Raw genomic sequence first — 15568 nt, 5'->3', positions numbered from 1 at the left:
AGTACAGGAACAGGGTATCAGACCGATACCTGATGTTGGTATCGGTGCATCCCTAGTTGGGTACATACTCTCTGAGCTCGTTTTGATGGTCACATGGAAAAACCAGATTTACCACTTCACAGATGTCTGCCTCCACCAACCAGTCAAGTTGCAGTTTACATCCATGTCCCTCCACACTTATATATATAGTGAAGCCTTTGACGGAATGAAAAGGTATTAAGTATATTTCTTGATGAAACAGAAGTTATCACTATATTCTTCTAGTCTTCACTTAGCAACTATTTTACAGGAGTACAGAGGACTGACAGAGAGCTGTGTCACATGGAGCAATGACAACCACCTGCTCAATATCAGTAAAACCACAGAACCTGTTGTGAATTACCAGAGGCTAACAGAGTTAGCAGTAGAAGTGAGGTTGACCTTTGACCTTTTAGATAGAAAAGGTCACCACTTCAGCATTTTGTTCTATTAGATATTTGGTTGAAATTTTGTCACACAGATTCTTGAGTTATACCCAAAATATGTGTTTTGAGGTCACAGTGACCCCTGAATTCCTGTCAGTTCATCATTGAGTCATTGAGTGAATGCTGGGGCTAGATTTAAAGAAATTCCTTAAAAACTGAACTATGAACTGAACTAAAACTGAAATATTGTGTTCAACCTGAAAACATAATGCCTAATGCATAAATATGGGTGAAATAATAGCATTGTCAGGGCCTGATGTTTCTTCATGTCTGTGCCTTTGTCTCACAATTTAAACAGTGGGTATGTGTGTCTCATTTCACGTCTGTGCTCCTGCCACAGCACATGGCTTGAGGGTTTATAGGTTTATATATCAATAAATGGCTCCAATTCAAGTGAAGAAATGGTAGAGGAGTCTTACAAGGATCCATAATATGCTCCCTGATAATGATGCTATACCTAAATTATATTTACATGATTGTCATATTTATGTGTCTATTTTAATACTGATGATACCATCACGTACACAATCCACTCTACTGCAGTCTTCTTACACTCTGACCTCTCCTAAACTGTTTGTTTTCCTAAAATAAAACGGTTTTCGGAATAATACTCATATACTAGAATAATACTATAGATTTTGGTAGGAACAACTGGCACCTCTTCCTCCACAGTCACCTATAGTTTAACATGTTTCTTTCAGAATTCCACATACTGTGTTGTTTTTTTTCCCAGCCAGGTGCTGCCCTCTTCCTCTTAGTCAATGGGCAGGAAAGTCAAGGGGAGTTTAAGAGTCAATCTCTGTTCATGATGATCATGATGACCCTTCCCTTGAGTCTCACCCTGAAGGTGCCGATGTCTCTGACATTCTGCCATTTCTCTCCCAAGTTCTCATTTGCTTCTTTTCACTCAGGCTGAACAATTAAGCTATTTGTCACGGATTCACTGTGTGTTGTGCAAAAGAGAGCTGTTAATAACGGCAATGATTTTTTTCCTTTCTTTTCTTTCTTTCCCCTTTCTTCTCTATAAACAACAACACAATCACAGTGGCATGTAATGTGGGGCAGCGAAAGTCTTATAATTGGACAGAAGTTGGACAACAGTTTGTAAACTCTCAGGCTGAGTCTAGTTCAAGGTACAACTCCTGATCCAGAACACAGGACAGAAATCTGAGCTGACTTTCTCAAGACCACTAAGGTTGAGAGAGAGTGTGTGTTTCTATAGATTTGGATTTAGGACAGCATAGTGGTACAGTGGTTGGCCTTGTCACCTTACAGCAAGAAGATTCTGGGTGCAAACTCCAGTTTGAGGTCCCAGAGTTTGTCTGTGTGGAGTTTGCCCCCTAACTGTAAGCCTGCATAGGTTGCCTGTGGGTACTCCGGCTTCCTCCCACAGTCTATATATATATGTATGTTAGGTTAACTGGTGACTCTAAATTGGAATATAAATTGCCGTGACATGTAAATTGTCCATAAATTGTGAATGTGAATATAAATGTTTGTCTCTATATGTCAGCTGGGAACAAGACATTTTTACATTTCAGAGACCACTCTGGCAAGTTGAGGATTAGGGAACAACTGTGGTCAGCTGAAGGTTTTCATGAATATCAGAATAACTGTGTCTCTGTGAATAACTGTGTGGCTCATACCTCAGAGACACTGGAGCTGGCATTGGGGTTGCGGGGGGCATGGTGGCTGAGAGCCGACAGACAGGCCAGGATGAGGTGGATGGCGCCGATCTCAAGAGCCATGCGGCGTAGAAGCACACCGTCATCAGTGGTAAGAGGAGTGCTGCTGAACAACGCACGCAGGACGTGGAAAGGCAGCGTGGGCAACACATTGGCTGATGGAGACTGCAGTATATGACCTAAGAGGAAGACAAAGCATAAAATTAAATCAGGAATTAAGGTTTGGGATTCAGAGCCATTTATTGGTTTGCAAATATCAAGTAAAAATGCATCATAAGAATTTTCACTGTGATATCTTAAAATCTGGGTGTTCTTCAGAAGATGAAGAGCTGTGTGTGTGTGTGTGTGTGTGTGTGTGTGTGTGTGTGTGTGTGTGTGTGTGTGTGTGTGTGTGTGTGTGTGTGTGTGTGTGTGTGTGTGTGTGTGCTCTCCACACTTCCATGGTGACCTCAAATAGTGTCAATATTACAGCTGTGAAGTACTTACTGCCCTCTCCATCATCTGTTACTCCCAGCACCAGGCGCAGCAGACACTGGGCATGCTTCCTCTCCTTCAGCAGCACTTCTGCGTACCCAGGCAGGCGCAGGAACAGACCAAAAGCAGCCAGCGAGTGGGCTGGGATGGGTGACATGGTCTGTACTGAGGACGAGGATGACGAGGACGACTGGGACTGCTGCTTGTTGATGGGCGGCGGCTCCGTGGCGATGGACTCTGGCGCCTCGTACACCAGCTCACCTGACTGCTCAATGGTCACCCACTCAAACTGGTCGCTGTCCTTGGGCTTCTCCTGTGTGGCTGAGGGCACCACCGGGGCACTGACCTGTGAACAACCATCCAGGAGAATAGAGGGTAACTATAACAGAGGTGAGAGGTATGAATATGAGAGAATGCTGATGGGTGTATTTACTCTGCAAATTTTAGCCTGAAGGAGAGGAGAGACTGGTTTCTTCACATACTGTAAATGTAAAATACTATTAATATTACTTTTTCACTTTATCACTTAAAAAACAAAGTGATCAACATCTCATATTCCAGATCAAGCAAAAGCACAATTTAATTCTTATTTAATCAAGGAGAAAGCCATCTGACATCAGAGCTACCGTAGCGTGCATATCAAAGCAAAGCAAGGTCATGACTGATATTGGAATGAGTAGTTTGACAAAACAATCCCAACTCAAGTTCCATTCGCTGTCTTTTCTAAAGTTCTCAGCCGGTTGAGGCAGATGGCCTGAGTCTGGTTCTGCTCGAGGTTTCTGCCTCTTAAAAGGAAGTTTTTCCTTGCCACTGTTGCCTACTGCTACTCATGGTGGGATTTGTTGGGTCTCTCTCTGTAAATATCTATTTTAAAGAATATGGTCTAGACCTGCTCTTTAAGAAAAGTGCCTTGAGATGACTTTTGTTGTGATATGGCACTATATAAATAAAATTGAACTGAATTGAATTGAAATTGAATATTACACATTTTTTTCAACGGATTGAGTTTGCTGCTATTCAGGAAAAACAGACAGATGACAAACTAAATAAGGTGTCTTAGTGAGGTGCTGAGCCACCTTGTGCCATCAGAGCAGCTTTAATGCACCTTGACACTGATTCTCTGAGATCCGGTGACTGTAAAGGCCACAGCATCAAATTCACATAATTTTCATACTCTTCAAACCATTCAGTAATACCTTGTGCACTATGGATGGGGGTAGTTTCATCCTGTCTCTCCACTAGTTTTTATGTTTTTCCTTTAATTTGTCCCCCTGTCTGTAGATCTACTCACATGAGAGCTTAGCTGTAACCAAGCCCCAGCAACCCTTATTCATTTTAGGCTTGCACAAGTTTTAATCAATTCTGGGCCCAGGTTTTTTAAAACATTCTCTAACATGTGTGCCAAAGTCACATGCCTGAGTATTGTTGCTGACCATGTTTGTGTTATGGCCACAGTTTACCATCTTCTAATGGCTACTTCCAGAAGGATAATGCTCCATGTCACAAAGCTAAAGTCGTCTCAAACTGGGTTCATGAACATGACAGTGAGTTCAGTGAACTTCAGTGACCTCCCCAGTCACCAGATCTGAATCCAGTACAACACCTTTGGGATGTGGTAGAACAGGAGGTTGGCAGCATGAATGTGCTGAATGAATGTACAAATCTCCAGAAATGTCAACATGGAACAGGATCTCAGAGGAAGGACTGAGGCTGTTTGACAGCAAAGGGAGGAAATATCCAGTATTAGCATCGGGTTCCTAATAAAGTGCTCAGTGAGTGTACATTAGCATGCCCTAGATTAAGATTTAGCCCTACTTGACCCCTTCTTTGATGGTCCATGTTTATGTCTGTGTCTGAGGCAGGCTGTATAACTCACCTGCTGAATGACATCAGGGTAGAGCATAGGTAGCCTCTCTGCGATGAGGGCCAGGCCCCCCATGCCTGCAAAGACCTGCAGCGGTGACTGGATAGGGTTGGTCTCCAACAGGGACTCATCAGTGGCAGCGTCCAGACATTCTTCACTGGCCATCATTGGTTCATCCTCAGGACAGCTGTTCAGCGTGTCACAGTGATCCACTGCAAGGAGAGCAAAGAGAGGACCTGTTGTATGTTCATGCACTGTCTGGCATCTATTTGTTAGTAAACTCTCATCACTGAAATGAGAATTCAGTGTTCTTCTTTCACTGTTTGGATTAATGTGGAAATAAATCTGCCATGTATACAGTCTAATATATTTTGGGATATAGAACTGCTGTTTTGCTCACACAGGGGCTTTACATAACTGACCAAAACTTTGATGTTGATTGTTAAAAAGTACTTAATGTTTATTCAAATACATTGAACTGGAGGCTGTTTTTGATCAGTGTGCATTCCCCTACCCATTTTTTCACACAGGTTTATTGCATAATCACTACTTGTCTTAGTTAGGCATGCTACATATGACCTTTTTAGAATAAGAATACTACACAGAAATACAAAGGTTTGGTATAAAAATGAGACTAAATATGCCCTATGACAGTTTTCAGTTTAATTAAATAATTGTATTTACAAAGCCATGTTTTGTGTTGTGAGTCACTAAATGTGTTTACATATTTGTGAATGTGAATAAGGTTATTCTCTCTTTCGAATTCCTCTTGGGAACCAGAAGAAACTAATGGACTCGAAGTGACTTTCATTTACCCCATCCAATTTTTTATTGATTTATTTAATTCTGTATGTGTGTAGTAAAGACATGTATACTTGTTTTCCCTGTGAGAACTGGGAAAGTAACCCATTGATTACATATAGACTATGTATTGTTCTGTTTTTCTATCCTCTGTATTTATTCAGCAGTTTTCTGTGGCTGCACATAGGCTCTTTAAGAACCAAACAGAAAGCAGGAGGATGGAGGAAGAACCTAATAATAGCTTCCACATTACCACAGACTCTTCAACAACGTGGCCCCAGACAAAGACAAGACAAAGTGAGATGGTCAAAATGAAACAAAGGGTGAAAGGCAAAAAATACACATCCCTTGTCAACCAGTGCTGATTCACTACCATGTTATTATGGTGGCATGGCCTCGCGGTTTTATGATTATATAAAGCTCGGGTCGATTGATAGGTCACCTGACAAAAAGCCACTCATCATCGTTTACAGAGCAGAAAATCAGGAGAAAGATTCATTGCTCTCTGCACCTCTCTCAGGGGATTTTTCTTCTACACCATACATTCTTCTAGAGATTAATTAAACAGTCAGTGGAATAGTGAATAAAAGGCTTCTGACATTCTGACAGAGATTAACATGTCTGAACTTCCAAAACAGGATTAGATTAGAAAATGCGCCCCGTTTTCTAGAGGAATGAGGACAAGAGGGTCATTTGGCAGTTTGCCAGAGGAATAATTAAACAGCACTTCTACCACATGATGTTCTTTCAAATGCAAAGAAACCATGGAGGCAAATGACTGAATACTTGAGCTCTTCTGTTTGCATGGAGGGCAAATGTTTCTCAGATACAACAGAGACTTCAAACTTTTAAAAAATTGTTCACCTCTTTAGCAATGCACTCCTCTAACACTGTCAGACTCACGAGGAACAGTTTAAAAATAAAGGATTGATGTCAATGCAGGACATTCTTCATTCTTGCCCAAACCTGGTGCCTAAATTTCTTATAATGCAACTCAACTGCCTGCAGTTCGGCTGGAGACTCAGCTGTGTTGTGCTCGCAGTGGTAATTGTAATGTCATCAGGTGATATCACTTGAGGACATTTATCAGACTTCACAGCTCCCTCTGAGACACACATGGCTTCATACAACTTTGTAGTAGTACTCCCCAACATAAACAGACTTCAAGGCTTCAGACAAACTAGGTGACTAGGTCTGAAGGCAGAAGTCATTGTACTTGTTCTGAATGGCACACTCAGAGGTGGGATGAAAAGCCTGTCATCATACAGAGGGACAGGACTTGTACAAGGGAGTGGTAGAGTAGTTAAATGCAGACACGATGCAGCGGTTTAAAGCAGGCACAGTCACTTTTTTCCAGAGACAACACAACTGGACCAGCTTTGCAAAAATATATTCAGGAAACAGTGAAATATCTGATGCAAAGTCCAGACCAGGGAGGAACTCCACTGGGCCACTAATCCATGTTATTTGATAGTGTTTTTGTGCTGCTGGCTGTCTAATCCCTTACAGCTCATGTAATGAGGCTATCTGGATTCGGCACGCACAAAGAGGAAGGCCATATTGGTTAAATAAACATTGACTGACTTAATCAAGTGGTTACTGTCTGGGCAGTGGCCACGTACCAGAAAAGGCAGTTTATTCAAGTTCATTGAAAGGGAAGTGGCAAATCATTACCTGCTCATTTTGGGGATGTCAAGGTGGAAGAATGTTGGGGACTTGTCAGGCTGCTTCCTGCAGCCTGTAAAATTTAACCTTTAAAGCTGTGCTTAAAAGTCACTTCCTTTCATGGAGGGTTCAAAGCACTGTGGGTGAATTGAACAAGTGTCTACACCCTCTGCGCCCACACAAATAATCACACTTTTCTTTTATTAGCTTCAGTTAGTGACCATCCTGGAGAACAGGGAGGAAAAACCCTTTTACACTGCAAGAACTTAATGAACAATAATGGAATGTGGCTACAATGGAATACAATGGAATGTGTAGCCCATTGTTGTGGGATCTGCTTTTGTTGAACTGCAGTGGAAATTAAATTTCAATGTGAACTAAACTTGGCCACTGATCAGAAAGTGACATTAAAATTGTGTCTGTCTCAACCAAGACAGCTAATGACTTCACAAAATAAAGACAATTAGACAAAACAAACCAAGATATTAAGGCCCTCATTAGTACTTCAGTAATTCAAAAGGGACCTGGGTTTGGCCAAAAAAGGTAAAAAAACATTCTGACAGTGCTTCCAGTTTTGCACATAAAACATACATCATCTATGATAATGAATTACCTAACCATCTGTCATAAAAGTCATCCAAGCCAATGTGACTACAGATGGAAGGTATGGATGGTGGACAGGACAAGGCAAATGGACAAAAGGTATCTGAGAAGGTCTGCAGTTTCACCAGTGCTGAGATCATCAAAACAAAACACTGATGTTAAAAATGAACCTGACCTCGTGCTGACCCTCGAGCCAGCAGAATCAGACAGCTAAATGTATCCAGTCCTTGAGTAACCACCTCTACAGAATGACAGTGCTGCATTCTGGCTGCAGGAGGGTCAGCACGCCAGCGACCTGTGTCCTCACTAAATGTCCTTTTAGCAACACTGTTCGTTTTATCATCCTTGTCACTGGAAAAGACCATTAGGGTGAATGGTGAGGTATTAAATTCTAAACATATTTTTTCAAGCAAAAAAAAAAAAAAAAAAAGATTTCAGAACAGCATCCCTGGTACAGTACATACATAAATGCTACAGTAAAATCAAAAAAACCCATGAATATTGTATGAAAGCAAAATCTAGATATCAAAAAGCTTTAATTCCCTGAGGGCTGCAAAGGTAAGCAGAAGAGAAACTGTGATTGAAGAGTTTGTGCACAAAACCATTCCACAAGCTTTTAGACTTCAAAGCCTCTCTTTCAAAGCAGCTCAAGAAAAAACCCAGGTGATGTGAACTGAGCCCTGACCAAAAGACAACTCTATTGAACCTTGACACAGCAGCAGAATAATAGTCACTTGATTCAATTTTTACTGCAGCACAACCCATTCAGAACACTCCTTTGCATTTTCAGTCTAAAACCACTGTCCATTTACATGATTTTCAACATTGAACTAATGGTATAGATGGGCCCAATTGAAGGATCTTAACAGGGCCAGAAGTTGATGGATTAGTGGAGAGTGACAAAATTCCACCACATGATGAGTGGTACCTCAGTTGCTGTTTTCACAGATGCAGTAAATGAGCTTATGGTCCTGGAGTGGGAGCATGACTCATAGCAGATTGAGATATAAACACAACATCACGATGATACATCATCATCTTTTAAGATGATATGTAATCAGTCGCTTATTTTCACATCCAACAGTTACAGAGTATCATTACAATTCTTTTGAAATTGTGTTTCTAGTTACCAAATGAACCTAAGTCCAATATTCATTGTCCACAGCTCCAAATTTTTTACACCAACTTCAAGAAAAAATCCCTGGCTCTTTTGCTGCTAAATGCTCCACTAAGATAACCAGGTGATCTCTAAGTTTGTCTGCCTGCTATTCAGTGCTAGATGATAATTCTCTGGTTCATCATCACAAGTGACTGTGATAACTGCAGCACACTGTAATTTCCCTTCACACATCAGAACGTGCAAAGGTCTTTAAACAGAGGTATGTTCTCCTTGTTTCTGACTGTGTGTGTTTTGGTAGTTCCTCATCAAAAAGCGTGTGAAACACGGCAGCCAAATGATCCTCATGAATGATCATAAAAAGCATCTCATTTTCATTCATTTCTCATCCGTTTGTTAGGATTTATGACATATGGGGTCCAATATGTCCATGGGGTCCACCTTGAGTCTAAAAATAATAATAAAATAAACTTTTTGCTGATTTAAATATTATTTGCACTTAAGAGAATTCCTCCTCCAGTAATGAAGTGCTACACATTTTTGTACCTTTTTCAGTGCGTAGCCTCTTGAAGGAGTCTGTCTTGGAGAGACCAGGGTCGGAGATGACCTTGGAGCCAAGTTTGACTGTCAGGTTGATGGACTGGTAGCCTTGTGGCAGCTTGCGGTCATACAGGAGCGTCAGTAGCTGGGCCAGGGTCATCTCAGGTGGAAGGGGCTGACCTGACAGGGCAAACACAAACATTCATTTCATACAAAAACTCTGGTTTAGTTTGAGTGTTTGACAACTCAATCTCATCTGTTACCAGATGTGAGATGACACGTTAACTTTGCAAGTGTACATTAAATACCTGGAAGCAGCTTGTGGTAGAGGTGGAAGACAGGCACACTGATGGTTTTGGCTGAGGGGTCCACACTAGACGAAGCAGTCAACTTGTCACTCATCACGCGACCCCTCCTTGATGGAGGTCGGGGAGGGGTTGAAAGAGCCCGCTTGGACTGGGACTTTAACCCTGATAGCAGAGACAGATACCATAGAAACACATACTAAAGATTATATTGAAGGCTACCAATAGCTGATACCAGAGTATATGTTTGCCGGCATATGCCAGCTTCTGGCTGGTATCATGTGTTGTTGTCTGGTAGATGAAAATGTCCATACATTCATTATCTATACCACTTATCCCTAAGGGGCGCAGGGGGGCCAGAACCTATCACAGCTGACACTGGGAGGAGGCGCAGGCTACGACCTGAACAGATTGCCAGTCTATCACAGGACTGACAATCAAACATTCACACTCACATTTACATCTATGCACAATTTAGAGTCACTAATTAACCTGCATGTCTTTGCAATGTGGGAGAAAACCAGAGTACCTGGAGAGAACCTGGACCCTTCTGACAGTACTAACCATTGCACCACCTTGCTGCCCCCTGGATGAAAATATGCCAGATATATAGTCTATTGTGTGACGTATAAAATATATTGAAAACTGAAAGGATGACTCTGGTATATTTCAAACTGGTGCAGTATTGAACAAGAACAGTGATTGTGATCATCACTACCAGACTCCAGAGACAAAAATACTCATTTTACCAAGAAGAGCACGGAATTGCTGGAGTTACTGGAATAACACTGCCTCTGCCATTGGTTAGTTTCTTGGTGTTATTATGTGATTTTCAGTGATGGAAGACCACATGACTGTAACTAAAAGAGTTCATGTTAAGTCTCTCGTATATACACCCTGCAAGGTATGTACACCCTGCATGGTACAGTATCAGTTTTTAAGAATGCCAAATTATGTCACAAGTGTCTGGTGAATTGTTGTGCTTTAAAAAAAAAAAAAAATCAAACAGAAAAAGAAAATTCTCCCAGTGAATGGCTTCTTCTCACTGCTGCTCTCAAGTAAACACTACAGGAGCATCTCCACCCAAACCACCCACAACAGAGAGGTTTTTCTCCACAAGCCATCAAGACAATAAAGAGCACTGATCTGATTAACAAACCAAGCTGACAGACTAAACCCAAGACACATTTCCAACTCAACTGGACAACAGTCCAAACAGTTATAGTTCACAGCCGAACTTTCTACCAGAGCTAATGTGGAGTTTTGGAGGAAGAGACATGTATCTACCACAGATGGGTTTGGTGCCATCAAGCTGGTCTGAGCTCGAAGCTTTAAACAAGAACACAACACATTGCTGAGACCCACTGGGTTTGGGTCAGGTTGCTGAACTCTAAAAGGGATCTTAAAAGAGTGCTCCATGACTGAAGCATTGCTAATTAGTATTATAACTATGCTCATATATATATATATACTAATATAATACTGATGGACTCATGAAGTTGATGCAGCAGAACCCAGGATATCATCTTTTTTTATTGCATTCATTTCTTCTCCAATATATAATAATAATCCCTTTTTACCTTTGACTGCAGTGTGTGGGACTGGACAAGATATGGTTGCTAATCAGCTGATGATTTGACAAGGAGTGTGTATGACAAAGCCAAGTACCTGACGCCACAACAACGCTGTAGTTGTCTTGGAAGCCACTGTCTGCTTTCATCTTCTCCTTCTCCTCATGGTTCTTTTTCTCCTTGTCCTCCTTCTGCTCATTGATCAGCTTGGCTGTAATGCTGGGTGTGTCTGTGTGAACCAACAGGACACAAAATGATATCAGATAAGTATTATTTTTTTTCTATAAAAAGAAGTATTAACAAACTTAAAAATGTATCTATTACAGTCTGTGTGATGATAAATGCATGGACAGTAGATATAACACACACACACACACACACACACACACACACACACACACACACACACACACACACACACACACACAGCAGTAGTATCCAACCTTTTTGACTTGTGACACCTTTGAATGAAAAAATGTCTACTTGCTACCCACAGTCAACAGCTGTTAGTTCAATCATTGATGTGAGCTGACAGTGTGCTCTTAGATTTTTTTTGTCTGTATGTCTGCAGGTTTGTAAGACACTGCAATCATATGTATATGAATGGAGGAGAGAGTGTATTTGTAAAATCAAAAACTGTATTGAAGCTCACCTTCATAGGACTTTGGTTCTTCTGTTTTTTTCTTTTTTCTTATGGGATGAATATATTTGGAGATTTTGCCACCAGAGCTCCTACCCTATCCTAACAATTAGCATGATGTTGCCACGGAAACAGTGAGTACAGCCAGCTCATAGCCCAATTTTCTGGATTTTACTCTCTAACAAAAAGGTTTATCTCTAAAGGAATCCTATCCTATTGGTATTGTTGTCACTTGCAATACCAATCTGAGCCTGTCATTAACAAAAACAAGCACTTTAGTGGACAAAGAATACATGACAGTTGATTTGATCACTCCTAAAGTTTCTGCTCTCTGTCTGATCAGTTTGTTTTATGTTTTGCAGCCTCCTTCACTTGCATGGACACCTCTTTGGACTGCATATTGAGAGTTCCTATTCGTAGCTCCTGCCGTGAAACTGATGTAAATCAATTATTACATTTGAGCCTCTGAAAATTTAGGCACTATATGTAAAAATGGCTGTAAATCTTTAATGGTTAATGGAATATTTTTGTTAAACCCCTTGAATTAAAGCTGAAAGTCTATACTTCAATCACATCTTGATGGCTTTGTTTCAAATTCCAAAGGCAAAATTATGAGAATTGTGTCACTGTCCAAATACTTAAGGACACAACTGCAAATTAGAAATAAATATCTCTACAATTAACTTAAAACCTAGTTGTCTCTGAAGTTAAGCTAAATAAAGGCCTCTCAACTTACGTACGTACATACGTAACTCGCTAATTCAAACTGGTTTTGTGTTCTGAAGTCTGGCACATGGTCCATACAGCAGTTTGTTGGAGTGAGAAGATGAAGTGTTCTTTCCTGAAACATACCAGACACCCGGTCCAGGACTTCAGCCAGCGTGGTGGAGATGGGAAGATGGAGAGTGCGGTACTTGTGGCCTGCTCCATACATGGGATGCTGGATCATGTGGCTGGTGGCATTGATGCGTCCTTTGTATAGCTAACATCAGCAGAAAAAGGACAAAATAGTTTTGTGTTAGCACGTTAGACGAATAAAACTCTCAGCTTAGCTCCAGGAAATTTCAATAACTAAAAAGTACTGACGGACTACAACAATTTTAGCAGATGTATGGGGTCAATATTAGTCTTTTTTCAAGCAGATATGGACTAGTCAAATGTTTTAAAGATTTTTGGAGTCTATGCTGCGTTGTTTGTTCCCTCCTCCTCCCCCATGTCTTTTCTGTCTCCCTCATCTTCAGTGGACAAATCTCAGCCAATGTGAATGGTGCATACACTGCTCTCTGTAGACCTCAGGGTGTAGGCACAGTGCTGCCATTGTCAGGAAAAATCAACACACAAATACATACCACTGAAGATACGTAAACAACCTGACAGAGCAGACACACAGACCCTAAGAATTACACTACAGGCAGGTCTGACCCAGGGACTTAAATGGCACTTCCAAGAAGTCTATATCAGAGTTCTGACATGGGTCTGATTTTACCGAACCCATACCACAAAGCTCGGTACTGGAGCTGGGATTATAAATGTCTGTGCAAACTTTCCTGGCAATGGATCCAATAACACGTATTACAGTTAGGACCACTGTGGTGTACTGACCAGTGGACCAACCAACAGCCCACGAGACTGACACTGACAACCCTAAAGCCGTTAAAATATACTATACCACAGTTTATCCTCTGGAGAGCATTAATATGCTCAGTTAATGTTATAGCAATGTGATTACAAGTGAAAACGATATTATATTTATATTTTATAAAATGTCACAGGCACATTTTAGGCCACTCATCAGTAGGAAGGGATCACAGTAATAGGAAAGGAGGGCTCTGCTTCATATTACTACACTGTTCCCTCGTGGTCACAGCTGAATACTACATCAGTCATTTACCCTTGGTGCCACACCATTAGTCTGTGCTGTTTTAATGAAATAGCTGGGGACTGGTATTGAAAGAAAGTATTGATATTATATGACCTTTCCAAAGCTATTCAGACCATCCAACAAGCAGTTCTGGTATAGTATGAATGTTTTGGGTACATAAAGAACCTACAGCCATGTTAGCTGTAAAGCTGTACACAGCCAGAATCTATTAAACAGACATTTCTTTTTCTGTTATCTGGACAGGAGAGGGAACAGATATTCAACAGAGAAGGTTACACACCGGACAGGGGGACTGCAGGAAGACTGTGACCTTCTCATCTTCCAGCATGAGCTGCAGGAAAAGCCTTCGAATGAAGCCTGAAATGTTTCCAGAGATAGGCACATTGCCTCGCTGGGGTGCAGACTGGAAGAGCTCACAGAGAACCTGCAGCCAGAAAACACAGAGAAACGAATACATCTGAATGAAAAAAATGTTGTCAATGATACCACCAAGGCTCCTCACAGGGTTCCTACACCATTAAAATATTATCAAGCACATTTTCTAATATTACTAATATTACTAATAGTAATTAAACTAGTTACAATCTATGGCTGTGTGGGCTGAAAAACAAGTCGACAAATATATGCCTCAGATGTCAAAACTCAATTCCTAGTGTCTCAAAACAAGTTAATGCATGCATGAGGAGACCTGTGCCATGAGCCGCTGGTTGTTAGGGTGGCAGGAGATACACTGGAGAAAGAAGGCCACAGTTGCATTCTCCAGAGCCGTCCTCTGCTGGGTGGTGAGCCCTCCAGCTTGCCCTGAAGACGCCAGAGAGAAACGTGACCCTGAATGCTGAGGCTGGGATGGAGGGGGAGCTGCTGCAGATCCAGAGTTCAGAGGCTGACAGCCTGCACTGGCACCAGCACTGGCACTGGAGTGGCACAGCAGGAACAGCAGTGCCGTCCACAGTGGGTTGACCTCTGGTCCTCCTAACCAGTCTTTCATGGCATGACTGTTGCCTACTTCTGTGAGGAAGCGCAGCACCGGAGCGGCCAGCTCTGCAGCCAGAGGCGGCCGACTGAGTGAGGATGAGGAAGATGAGTGATAGTGGAGATGGTGGTGTCGTCTCTCGGCTTGAGCAGCAGGCAGAGGGAGGTCAGCGCTGGCCAAGAGACCAACGCAGAATTGGGCCAGGCTGCGAACTAGCAGTGAGGGTAAGCCTGAGTCCAACAGCTGCTCTATAGCCCCTGGAGACTGGGAGGCAGCTGCCAATGTGGTTAACTGGGACTCAGACAGATTAATGGGGGATCTTGCATGCTTGGAATCATCTGTAAGTCCTGAGGCATTTGTGGTGGCATCATGCTGCTTTTTGCCATCATCAGTCATGGAGAGGCGGAAGTGCTGGGCTTGAGAGTGACTGGCACTGGGCACTGAGACAATCCCCATCCAGGACATAAGCAGGGAGAAGTAGCTTGGGTGGATGTGACACATGGAGCACAGCAGGCTGTCCACAGCCTTTTTCAACACAATGTTGCACGGCAATGACATGGACCAGTTATACAGTAGCCTAAAGGGAAGGACAATAAATACAATCAATGAATAATCAGGAATCTGTAGCCTTCAAAGTTCATTCAAAATGTGCGAATATCAATATAAGTAAGGAAGGTAAATGTGAGCATTGTGTGATTTGGGCAATATTCATTTAAATTAATTATTCAGCAAATATTAATTATTTAAAAACATCTGTGTATCATGAGTAGGACTGAATATGTGGGATTGCAATCCTGGTAAAACCAAGTAATCTTTTTAATATGTACTCATTTTTCCCTCCATTACTAAGGTACTGCGAATCCACAGAAAACCTTCATCATTAATACTACCATACAGTTGTTTGTAGTGGAATATTTAAGTCTAACCTTGAAACGCCTTGAAACAGGCTTAACATTACAAGCTATTCTTACTATTTGCAAAATG

At 41.7% G+C, this 15568-nt stretch overlaps 1 protein-coding gene across 1 annotated transcript in view; it reads right to left on the bottom strand.

Annotated features, from left to right (window-relative positions):
• Positions 1-15568, bottom strand: part of birc6 (baculoviral IAP repeat containing 6) — a 110810-nt gene that overhangs the window by 50283 nt on the left and 44959 nt on the right. Inside the window, 9 exon segments of the mRNA XM_018678888.2 lie at positions 2111-2328; positions 2636-2969; positions 4500-4699; positions 9220-9393; positions 9522-9683; positions 11187-11318; positions 12582-12711; positions 13892-14035; positions 14300-15161. Of these exon segments, the coding sequence (XP_018534404.1) occupies positions 2111-2328; positions 2636-2969; positions 4500-4699; positions 9220-9393; positions 9522-9683; positions 11187-11318; positions 12582-12711; positions 13892-14035; positions 14300-15161 (2356 nt within the window).

Source organism: Lates calcarifer, linkage group LG16_LG22 (genome assembly GCF_001640805.2).
Source record: "Lates calcarifer isolate ASB-BC8 linkage group LG16_LG22, TLL_Latcal_v3, whole genome shotgun sequence".
NCBI classification, from domain to species: Eukaryota; Metazoa; Chordata; class Actinopteri; family Centropomidae; genus Lates; species Lates calcarifer.
This window is presented reverse-complemented; position numbering and strand designations above follow the sequence as displayed.